The following is a 12454-nucleotide window of genomic DNA, read 5'->3' as shown; positions in this document are numbered from 1 at the left end:
CTTGGATTCAGCATCATCGTCCTGTTGCTAGTTGGCCTTGAGGTGATGTACTAATTAAGTGAAAGTGCGTATTCCTATTGTTTACTTCCTGCCAAACCCCTGCGATGCCAATCTCTCTCACACACACACACACACACACACACACACACACACACACACACACACACACACACATGCACACACACACATTTACACCCTCTGTCACACACTCTGTCACTGTGTCACACACGCTGGCTGTGAGGCGGATACTTGCTCAGACGCGATGGTATCTGTGGAGGTGGTAACGTTGGCTGGTTTGTCGTCTCCCGCAGTGAGAGCTTGCTGACTGGAGTGAAGAGGTGGCGCGGTGGGGGTGGGTGGGTCGAGAACACAACAGAACAGAAGAGAACAGAAGCCTGTTGAGGTCCACGGGGTGACTTTGTTGTCAGTTGTGGATGGGAGACAAAGACGACGTTTTATCAGGTTGTACCAGAACAGGAGCAGGTCGCAGTCCAGTGTGTTGAAGAAATGTTGTTGTGTAAAATTTGAATTTCAGGCTGCTGCATGTATTATTTTAAGATGATAATAAATCAATAGTACAGCAAGTTATGAGACATTTGTGTAATTGATGCAAACTGAACAATAACTGAGGAGACTAGCAGCCTCTGTTGACCTCTGCACTGCACACATCGAGCCACTGGTTGGATTTCAACAGAGGCCTCCCGGTTACTGTCTGCAGAACACACTGATCATACAAACGGATGGATGGATGGATGGATGGATGGATGGATGGATGGATGGATGGATGGATGGATGGATGGATGGATGGATGGATGGATGGATGGATGGATGGATGGATGGATGGATGGATAGATACTTTATCCCCTAGGGGAAATTCATGTGTCCATTAGCTCATTGTTGATAATAATAATAACAGTTAACAGAAACTGAACAAAAGCTTTTAGTTTCTTGTTACAAAGTAGAGAAAAAGTGAAAAGGCCAGTGAATAAATCACAGTTGTTTTAAGCTTTATCTTTGAGGTGTTGGGCTGCAGCTAATAATTATTTTCAGTATTGATTAACCCACTCATTTCCTCATTTCATTGATTATTCATTTTGTCTCTAAAATGTCAGAGAATAATGAAAAATGCCCGTCACAGTTTTCCAGAGTTCTTCATATGTCATGTTTTGCTGGAACAAGGAAATGGATTATCTGCTTAGAAATGTCTGACAAGGAGTCAGAGTGAGTCCAGCAGGAACGTGTGAGAGGAGAAATGAATCAGTGGCGACAGGATGACGTCAGGTGTTCTTGAAGAGACAAACTCCAAAAAAAATGGGCAAAAAGCTTTCCTCAAGCCTTTTTGTACAAAGCTAAATATTTGAATTATGTGTGTGCAGTGTGACTTGATGTTTCTCGTTTGTTTTTCAGATACACATCTGGTGATGTGAGGCTGTGGGATACACTGCACTGGGACTCCAAAGCCTCGTTTCTAAAGCCCAACAGCCTGTCAGCTTACACGGACCCCAGACCACATGTTAGTCACGTCCGGGTCAACAGCACGGTGGCTGCCGCTGCTTATGAAGATGGTAAGTGTGTGTGTGTGTGTGAACTATGGACACTTCTTGGTGAGAGTGAGGCATCACAATCATTGATATATCCATCATATCTTTGGGAAATCGTCATGTTTTAAATAATCAAACAAAAAAAAAATGGGTAGTAGTCAGACTGTGTGTCACCCCTCAGTCACTGTGTAGTCACTGTCACGGTCACTGTGCTATCCTCGGCAATAGGCTGTGTGGACCTGTGGAGCACAGAGACGGGCGGGCAGCCCCTCTACCACTACCAGAGCCCAGGGAGGATCCAGGCCTTGGCCCTGAGCCCCGACAGCCCCGTGCTGGGCTCCGCCGCGGGGCCTGACGTTCGGCTCGACGCTGCTGATGATTGCGGCTACTGGAGGACAGTCTGCCGGGCCCAGCTACCTAAGACTGTAAATCAGGCAGATTAATTCTTTGTATGTGTGAAATGATCCATACTGACGTGTTATTGTTTTAATTAATTGGTTGCACTTCACACATTCTCCTCTTGTGACTTTCATCTGAAAATGTTTTATTTTTTATGGGAAATAATGATGGAAGCATTTGACACCCTTTTCCAAATATTGAGGCTCCACAGCTTCTGGCAGGAAATTGTAGTAATGTTGAAATAATTACTTGATTAATTATTTAGTTGACCAGTTCTGATCAGCTGTTCAAGTCTTTAATCTGGGAAAAATGCAGAAGATTCGTCGGTTCCTAGTTTGTTGAATATAAGTATTTTCTGCTTTTGTCAGATTATATATAAAATACATATTTCAGTATTAAACTGTTTTGAAATGAAAATGTATAAACATTTTTTGATACATTTTAGAAATTAAACAAATGTTCTATTCATTAATCTATCAATATTCTTCAGTTGCAGCTGTAAACTGAAAACATTTTATAGTAAATCTTCAAGGAATTAAAACATCTTCTTGAAAAAGATATTTGACATTTTTTCCTTCTAAAATCACTTTTGGCTGTAATTTGTTTGGAATTTAAGCTGCACAACAAATACTTAAAATAGTGAAATGAAGTTAAATGCTTTACATATCACAGCAGTATGAGTTCAGTAAACTGTCTGTCGGTCTTGGTCTGCGTGGCAGGTGGAGAGCCTGGTATTGGTGCCGGGCAGGGGTCAGCAGGGCCCACTGGCGGCCCTGGCAGCGGGAGAGGCTGTGCTCCTGCTGGACCCACGAGATGACGAGCCGCGGACGCTCCACTCAGTCTACGGCCATCCCGTCACTTGCCTGGACGCCTCCGACTCCAATGTCGCACTCGGGGTAAAGCGCACGGGCTGGGCGATGCACGACGGAGGCAACAAGGTGGGTTCAGTGTGTCTGTACAGTTTCTGTGAAATATATATTATATATATAAAGTGTTTCAGCCACTGGCAACTACTGACTAGCGAACGACTGATTTCCAGTAAATAGTGTAACATTAGCCGTTAGTAAAATATCAGCAATTCGGCAAGATGTTTCGCTCGGACTCTAGATTCATGATTCATTTGCACCTCAAGGTTGATAAACTCTGAATTTACATGGACAGCCATGGTGGAGGTGTGGCTTCACAAGATTACCAACATGGGAAACTGACCCAGATCGTAGATCACACATGAGTGCTTTGGAAGGCAGGTCTCATTCAGCAGACTTGTTCAAAGCAAAGTGAGCCAATTAATTAGAAAAAAAAAAAATCTCAAAAGAAATCAATCAGAGATAAAATATCACAAGTTGTCATTATTACTCACTAATCTGCTGAAAAATCTGTATTTTTCCAGAAAAAGAGACTGGTAGTGTTATTTAAATATTAATAGATCTACATGCTGCCACCAACTCATGTATAGTGAAGATGATTATCTAGTTCATTGTGAGCAGCACTCTCGTGTGGAATAACAATCTGGTGTTTGTATGTTAATGGAATTGATGGAGCTGTATCAAATCCTCTTTTGTGCTTTCTGGAACTGAAAAGTCTCCGGAAGAGAAATAAACCCAAACAAAAGCTTGAATGTTGACAAACTAGATGGCAAAGCCTCAGAGATCTGCAGCTGGATTTTAGATGTTTTGTTTAAAAAAAAAAAGAAAAACAGGCTACCCAGACCCTACTAATTGAAATGAAAGGTTTCCAATAGACTTAACAAGGTCACTTGTGCTCTCAACAGGTGCATAATGAAAAAATGGGAAATTATACAAGGAAAATAATTTGGTTTGCTCAATGTTTTTTCTTTTTAGGAATATAATTTATTGTGGGGAAAAGCAGTGCAGACAGAGCTTTTTGTTATTAGGCCATTATCAGTTTAACCACTTGCTTTGAGCTGACTTCTTCCCTGTTTTCTGCTAAATGCACTAAACTATTTTGGAGAAAACATGCCTCCTGCCTTTTTAAACATAGAGCAGACTTACATTACTGTTCCACGCTTTGCAAACAAAGATTGTTCCCTAAATGCATCTCATGTGTGTTAATGTAAACTGGGTGTCTTGGCAGTGTGGTCCCCTCAGTCCCCCTCTGTCCCTTTAGAAATGAATACGATGTACCTGCAGGGAATTTGTTTATAGTAGAGATAGCTAGCTTAAATAGCAACGAGCCCAACTTGGGCCCTGCTCCTAATTACTGCAGCCTTGAAGTGTTCATGTTCCCCGAGCTGCATCTGTTTGTTTCTAATAATGTTGTGTTTCTAAGGTCCACATGCACCTAATTGACTCTGAAGCCTTTACTTAGAAAGTACAAAGAGCCACGAGACGAGCTACTCTGTTGGGATCAGGAAGCAAATATGCAGCCAGTAATTTTACTTTCAAGCTCGCTTCATCGAGATACATTGTTTTTTTTTAAACAGAGCAACACCCAAAGATCATTTTTTCATTCAAAAAGTAGATGTGTTGTGGGACAGGTGGTAGCTTTGAAACAGCCACACCTGTAGGCTGTTTGCGCGCGCAGCAATCTGTTTGTGATCGACAGGTTATTGGCAAAGTTGCTACGCTGACGTCACTCGTACTAGAAAAGTGCAGCTGATGTACTGTACAACACACTCACAAACACAGTGGCAGCACCAAAGCACCACATAGTGGACAAAGGGAAGAGTAGCAGTGAGAGGTACAGTATAAAGGCCTGACCTTATCATGAAATAAAGCTACATTAGGTGATGTGTTTTGTTATCCGATTGAATCTGCTCTGTAACTAGGAAGAAAAGAGTCAAGATGAAAGTGGTTTTTAGGTTCAGGGACCCAGTGAGAAGAGAAAATACTTTTCTTAAAGGCATTATGTTATTGCATCATAGTGTTTCTTGAAATTATTTTATTGGACTACTTACAGCGGATTTATTATATTTCACTTGGAGTTGAAACAATTAGTCGATTCACTGATTAGGTGCTCTGATCCGAGGCTGCATAGCGTTTCTCTGTTTTATATAAATTTAAATTGATGATGTCACTTTAGATACTAGGAAACTGGCATTAGCATTTTGCACTATTTTCTGACTTTAAAATTAAATTATCAACAGATCAGTCAATGATAGAAGTTCTCATTAGTTTCCTCCTTGATTAAAATTTTATCCCAAAGATTGAAGTGTAATTCCCAATATTGTTATTTGCATTGGAGCTTTCCTACATTTTCTTCTTCTGTGCGTTAAGAATTTTGTGTCTGTTTTTTCGTCTTCTGAGAAAACTTCAGCTGCCTTGGGAGTTGTTGCTGAAATAACCCCCCAAAAAAACCAAATGAATCATTGTACGCTCATTTTCAGCCAAGCAAATAAATTTGTTGTGACTTGAGTTTATAGACTCATATTCATCTGAAATTTCTATCTTTAGCATAAACATTTCCAAAGTTCAAGGTAAAAAGCAGAAGCTCACTTCCTAGTAAGTTTTACATTTTAGATTCAGTTTTTTTGTTGCACAGAGACGCAGAAAATCTTTCCTGTTTCTACGGTGAGGTTAGCCCAAACTCCCATCTAAATGATACCGATTCATGATTAGCATACCTCTCTTACTAATTAACATATTTTGCAAATTTAATCAACTTGTCTGTCACTCTTGTCACGCTTCTAACAGCAATTTCGTTCTGCGGAGACGATGAGGAATCAATGGCTGCAACCGGTTGTGATGACAGACACTTTTTTATCCAGCAAAAAAAAAAAACAAAAAACATATGCTTCATTAAAATCTGTCAAAATGCATGGAGGTGGCATCCAAGGAAGTCGTCTCACACCTTTTTTCCCCCCACAGAGGAGTGAAACTTTTTAATTTACAGCATTTTGACTCAGATGAACTCAACCACATTGTCATGTTTTTGTTAACTTGACTCAGACTCGGTGGTTCTCACTGATTTCTCCTGGAGTTTTGTTTCAAAATCTGACGGTACAAAAGCTGCTTTGTCTCAATGACAGAGAAGAGTCTTTCTTGTATCTTGGCCTGTATTATCATAGCTCGCGGCTTTGTCTTCTAGCCCTCCTCATCTTTGGTGGTGTTGTAAGTGGGTGTGTGTGTGTGTGTGTGTGTGTGTGTGTGTGTGTGGTCAAAACCAGTCTCCAGATCCTCATTACTACTCGTCTCCTTCTTGCCAGTGGACTAGGGGGCACCCAGGCATCCACCCAGCTCGTGGCTGGGCATTCAACACAAGCTGGCATCTCCACTGGCAGACTATCCAGTCACTGCAGTGGATCCGCCACAGAGCACAAGTGCAGTCAGAAAAACTGTTATCCACTCATTGTCTCAAGTTCAGAGGGCTGGATGGATGAATGGAAGGCTAAATGAATGGCTTGGTGTACAGTATATATGCATACGAGATATATGTATGGACAAACAAAAGCAGGATGGATGAAAGTATCGTCACAGATTAGGATCAGGACATCAGTCATTAGGCTCATGGACAGCTGATGTATAAAGCAACTGGTTTTAGTCGGCAGTGGCGTCCAGATAGGTCACAGCAGAGACTGGGCAGTGACAATATTATGACAGTATTAGTTGAAGACTTTGCCTCAGATTTCAGTAACCCAATTCACATAGCGCACATGAATTTAAAATATGTACAGAGTGGACATTTGGCTTCTAGGCTCTGACCTTGTCACTCCCCACAAACATATACACAAAGATCAGAGCAGCAGAGACCAACCACAAAGGATGCAACACTTAACACTAGCCATTACGTGTACTAGAAGATGAAATAGCACAGCTATCAGAAACATGGGAAGTATCTGCACATGAGTAACTCTTCGGTGGTTTGCTGTAAATAAAGTTTGAGACGCTGCTCTGTCCTGTGAGATGAGCCGGAAATGCCAAATGACACCCAGCCACAAACCATTGCCATTATTGCGTATCTGGTCCAATGCGGTAATCTCCACATGGTGTTTGTCCACATGGTGTGTCTGAATCCATATTTGTTTAGATGTGGGTGTTTGTGTATGTTGGGTATGGTGAATCATGGTGCCCCGGAGAGCCAAGCAGTCTGGAGGTTTTTTTTTTATTCAAACTATTCATCTCAGCAGCTTCATTTCAGTGGTGAGTTCCTCCCTTCTACTTGAGGGAGCATTAATCAGTGACATCAGCTGGTGGAGTCTTTGGTTGGAGTGAAAACCTGCAGATAGTTGGCCCTCCAGTGGCGCATGGTTTTCCATTCCTGGTCTGTGATATGATATTTAAGATGAATTAAAAAAAAAACAAAAAAAACATGTCAAATCCTACACTTTAACCAACAACACAGGCGACAGAAACACAAAAGGTTTGATCTAAAGTGCGGCAAAATGTTTCATCTTCAGAAAGCAAAAGAGACTAATTACATTAACATCCCAGTACAAGCCACCATTAGAGTTTCTTTTGTCTGCAAGCCTCATCGAGCCTCCAGCGAGTGCATTAACCTAACAACTCCTCTACAGTTGTGCTCATGATTACTCTTCGCCAAAACGTACGCCTGCAGCCTCTAAATAGCCCCCCCAGTATTGTCCTCAGTGACATTTCCTCATTTTGGTGGGCGAGGTAGCCCGATATCTAATAAAAAATGTCTGCCTGTAATGATTCATTGACAGCAGCAGCCCCCCCCCCCCCCCCCCCCCGCCCCCCCCCCCCCCCCCCCCCCCCCCCCTTTCTCAACTCGTCCCCCTCTCTTCCGCTGTCCAAATCCTATCAAGCTGTCATTTCAAAGTCCGGTGTGATTTGGGCTTTGCCCCTGGGTGGTGCACAATTAAAGCTCTGCTTAGCCCAAATAAGGGATACATAAAAACTGCTGGCACCTCCTCAAAGCTTACATCATACCTCCTTTTTTTCCTCCCTTCCTTCAGATTTCTTTATCTTTGTCACTCTCTCTCTTTCTTGCTTTCTGTCATTCCTTTTCTCTCCTACCTCCTGGCTCTCCCTTTTTTTTCCTCCCCCTCCCTCCCTGGTTTAATTTCTTTATCGTTTTAATTATTCAAAGACAATTTTGCCTGGCGGTCATCCTGTTTGTTCTGTCTCAGTTGGACGAGAAAACACCAGCAGCTAATTGACCAATTAGGCCGGCTCCAGATGACATCATTGTAACTTGCTGCGAAGAGTTTGCCGCAGCCATCGAGCCAGAGGCGATGGTGTGCATCTCTGTAACTGAAGTTTTCCTTCAGCTAGATTTGGAGAAACTCGTCCATGCATTTATCTTTAGTAGACTTGACTACTGTAACGGAGTCTTCACAGGTCTCCCTAAAAAATCGATCAGGCAGCTGCAGCTGATTCAGAACGCTGCTGCTTAGAGTCCTCAGTAAGACCAAGAAAGTGGATCAACTTGCCTTTCCTTAATTGGGAAGCTGTAATTAAAGTGGGAATAAGAAGTACGTGAGTGCGGTGTGTTAACACATCTCAGTATTTTAAAGGAGAGGTGAACAGAAGTGTGGATTATTAATTATAGTGATTTGTTTTTTTTACTTTCAGCTTGAATTTGAGAGTTTTTCTATCCAAGTCAGATGAGCTTTGCAGGAATTGTTGCTGTTATTGTTCATAATCTTCTAATTTAGTAGAGAGAAAGTAAATAGAGAAGTTATAAAGTTAAATCAGTCATTGTTTTTTAATATATAGTTGCAGTGACTCTCTACACAAAGACATCAACAGACACTGAGCATCTTCCACGGTGATGCTCTTTCAGGCCTGTAGTGCAGCCAGCTTTAGTTCTTGCCTGTTTTGGGAGCTTTTTTTCTTCAGTCTGGATTGTGAACACTTTTTCTTTTGTATTATTTGAAGTTTTGATACCTGTAAGAAGTTATATTTGTGGTTTTAACTTTGGTTTCTAACCAAAAACAATCTCAATGTAGTTTTACATCTCTCTCAGGCTTCTTTCTGGAGCTCTAGTAACAGCAGGTTGGTGAGCCAATCAGAAGAGAGGAGGCTCTGAGCCTCTCTGATTGTCCTGCTACGTTGACTAAAGTGGGAACCACATGTAAAAAAGGGGTGCACCTTGTATTAACATAAACGCCCTCAAAGCACCGACTCTTTAACCTCATACTTCAGGGCTGTACAGTGCGACGATTTTCGTCGCATTTGCTACTAAAAATCATTCTGTGCGACGAGAAATATGTATCCAGTAGCACAAGTGCGATGGAGTTGCGCTGGTATCATGTCTAAAAAAAAGTAGGGAAAACTCTCTTGTCTTATACGTCTGTTGTTGGAACAATGCTTCCTGGGAGTTGTAGTTCTACATGTATACTGTCCTTCAGCCTGTGCATATTCTCATTTGTCCAGGTCATGGTATCCTAAAGGAGTTTTAAATCAAAACGCAACTGGACTTGATTATTTGTCTGGGAAGACGTTTCACCTCTCATCCAAGAGGCTTCATCAGTTTATTTGTCAAGTTTAAGAGTAATATCTAATTCGGACCAGCACAGACTGTTCATTGATGTGCATTGAAAATATTTAATTAATTTAATAGTTTAATAGTTGATTTTTCATGTTTAAATATTAATCGTTCTGTTGTGTTCAGGTCAAGGAAAGACAAACCACAACTGCCCAAATGCTATAATTTTGAGAATAAACACGGTAACTAACTGTTCACCTGTGTGTGCTACTAAATTTTTCTTTGTGCTACTAAAATGTTTAACTTGCTAGCCCCAGCGCTACCACCTAAAATAGTAAGCGTACAGCCCTGAATGGTGAGTAGATCGGTTTTCGTGTTTATCGTCCCACACATCCTCTGTAGTCTTACTTAGCCACTTGTTAGCAATCAGCCTTTTCCAAGAGACATACAAGCTTAAATAAATCAGGACTGCTTGGGTAAAATGCTAAAATGCAACTAATTTCCAGGTTTCAGGACTCATTCCTGCAGCACTCTATTGTGACTTTCAATGTAAACACACAGAAAAAAATGAGCAGAAGAAGAAATGGAATACTCCAAACAGGGAGTAGAAGAAGAAATGGAATACTCTTCAAAGCCAAACATCAAGGGAATCATTCCATCATACGTGTATTGTGACATCATCAGGTGACAGTGATAGAGAACTGTGAGGAAGAGATCACTTCAGCACATAACACAAACACCACTGACACAGACATCTGTTCAGAGTGCACAGCGTGACTTTTTCAACGATTTCAACAATTTCAACGATTTCAACAATTTCAACAATTTAAACAAACAACCAAAACAAAGGCCGAGTTCTAGCTCAACACCACTAAGTGGGACACCCACTCAACAGGTCATGGACAAGAGCCAAGCCCAAATGATGGTGTCCAAGGAGCTGCAGCATGAGATCTTCAACCTCAATGTCCTGTTGGGTAAGGAGAGGGCCAGCTGCATAACTGAAAAAAACTGGAGGGTCCAACTTGTCCAAGAGTTGGAGCAAACCAAAGAGCAGTTGGCCAAGCAGAAAACTCTGAAGGAGATGTACATCAACAGGGAGAAAGAGACAAGGAGAGAGCTGGAGAGGCTGCAAAAATACACAGACAAGGAAACCCTCAGCACCTCAAAGATCGCCACTCAGGTGCGAAACAACATCAAGCAGAAGAAGAAGAAACTTCTGCAAAAAGACTACGAGGAGCTGCAGGTGGCACATTTGATCAGCCAGGAGAAGTTCATGGCTGAGCTCCAAGGAGAGCAGGAGAAAAACAAGACTCTTCAAGAAGAACTGGAGAACCTGAGGGCTTCAAACCAAGAGGTCACCCACAGGTATGAAGCTGACATCCTCACTGTCAGACAGCAGGCTGACAACCTTCAGCGTGAGCTTGAGAAGGAAATCAAAGTTCATGCTGAAAGGGCGTCAGAGGACCTGCTCCTGCAGAAAAACCTGAGGGCTGAGCAGGACACCCTCCGACAAAAGATGGCCGAAGACATCAAAGTCATACAGCAAAACGCTGCTGAGCAGGAACAGTTTCTGCGCAGAGAGGTGGAGGAGCTGAAAACACAGCTCAACACTCAGCTCTCTCTCAACCATGAGCTCTCCACAGAGCTCAAGGCTGAGAGGGAGAACATGAAGCCTCTCCAAGAGATCAAGGTGGCACATTTGATCAGCCAGGAGAAGTTCATGGCTGAGCTCCAAGGAGAGCAGGAGAAAAACAAGGCTCTCCAAGAAGAACTGGAGAACCTGAGGGCTTCAAACCAAGAGGTCACCCACAGGTATGAAGCTGACATCCTCACTGTCAGACAGCAGGCTGACAACCTTCAGCGTGAGCTTGAGAAGGAAATCAAAGTTCATGCTGAAAGGGTGTCAGAGGACCTGCTCCTGGAGAAAAACCTGAGGGCTGAGCAGGACGCCCTCCGACAAAAGATGGCCGAAGACATCAAACTCATACAGCAAAACGCTGCTGAGCAGGAACAGTTTCTGCGCAGAGAGGTGGAGGAGCTGAAAACACAGCTCAACACTCAGCTCTCTCTCAACCATGAGCTCTCCACAGAGCTCAAGGCTGAGAGGGAGAACATGAAGCCTCTCCAAGAGATCAAGGTGGCACATTTGATCAGCCAGGAGAAGTTCATGGCTGAGCTCCAAGGAGAGCAGGAGAAAAACAAGGCTCTCCAAGAAGAACTGGAGAACCTGAGGGCTTCAAACCAAGAGGTCACCCACAGGTATGAAGCTGACATCCTCACTGTCAGACAGCAGGCTGACAACCTTCAGCGTGAGCTTGAGAAGGAAATCCTGCTCAAGGCTGAGAGGGAGAACATGAAGCCTCTCCAAGAGATCATCACCAGCCATCATAGCGAAGCAAACCAGGAAGAGAACCCTAATGCTCCATCTGATCCCGAACACAAACCCACAGAGATCAAGGCGTGTGAGGAGATCCTGCCCACCAAAACAAGGAAGTCAGTGTGGAAGAGAACCCGCCACTTCCTGGGGCTGCGGAAACCACAGAGGTGGAAGACGCCCAACGAGCCCACATCCTACAGTGACATCTGAGCTGTCTCTTCCTCCGTCACCCACTGAAAGCAACAGACCTTTTTCACAGCAGACATGAAACTCACCACCGGTCGAGGCAGATGGCCGCCCCCACCCTGAGCCCGGTTCTGCTCGAGGTTTCTTCCCCTGACAAGGGAGTTTCTCCTCGCCCCTGTCGCCAAGTGCTTGCTCATGGGGGAACTCTGGTTAATTTGACACAGCAGAAAAAGGACAGGTGTTCACCAAATATACGCCTGTCCTTTTCCTGCTGTGACAACCAAAATGTTTGCTGTGGAAAAGATCCTTGTCTTCTCTCATTTCTTTTCTTCACTTTCTTCTTTCTTTCTTCAGGGGTGAATGGATGGATTTAAAATATCAATAATAAACATTTAAAAAAATATTACTATGAACAATGAGCTAATGGACACATGCATTTCCCTAGGGAATAAGTATCTATCTATCAAGCTGTAAAGGTGGAATGGCAGGGCTGTACAGTGCGACGATTTTCGTCGCATTTGCTACTAAAAATCATTCTGTGCGACGAGAAATATGTATCCAGTAGCACAAGTGCAATGGAGTTGCGCTGGTCTAAAAAAAA

The 12454-nt window shown here is 42.9% G+C and overlaps 1 protein-coding gene across 2 annotated transcripts in view; it reads left to right on the top strand.

The window, feature by feature from the left end:
* fbxw8 (F-box and WD repeat domain containing 8) overlaps positions 1–12454 on the top strand; it is a 36576-nt gene that overhangs the window by 16127 nt on the left and 7995 nt on the right. For both annotated transcript variants that reach the window (XM_022752759.1, XM_022752758.1), the window contains exons 5-7: positions 1408–1565; positions 1770–1966; positions 2660–2878. In XM_022752759.1, the coding sequence (XP_022608480.1) occupies positions 1408–1565; positions 1770–1966; positions 2660–2878 (574 nt within the window). The remainder of the gene's footprint in view (positions 1–1407; positions 1566–1769; positions 1967–2659; positions 2879–12454) is intronic.

This window comes from Seriola dumerili, unplaced genomic scaffold (assembly GCF_002260705.1).
Source record: "Seriola dumerili isolate Sdu_G_001 unplaced genomic scaffold, Sdu_1.0 BDQW01000177.1, whole genome shotgun sequence".
Taxonomy (NCBI): domain Eukaryota; kingdom Metazoa; phylum Chordata; class Actinopteri; order Carangiformes; family Carangidae; genus Seriola; species Seriola dumerili.
Note: the sequence above shows the minus strand (reverse complement) of the source record. Positions and strands in the feature narration are given on the sequence as shown.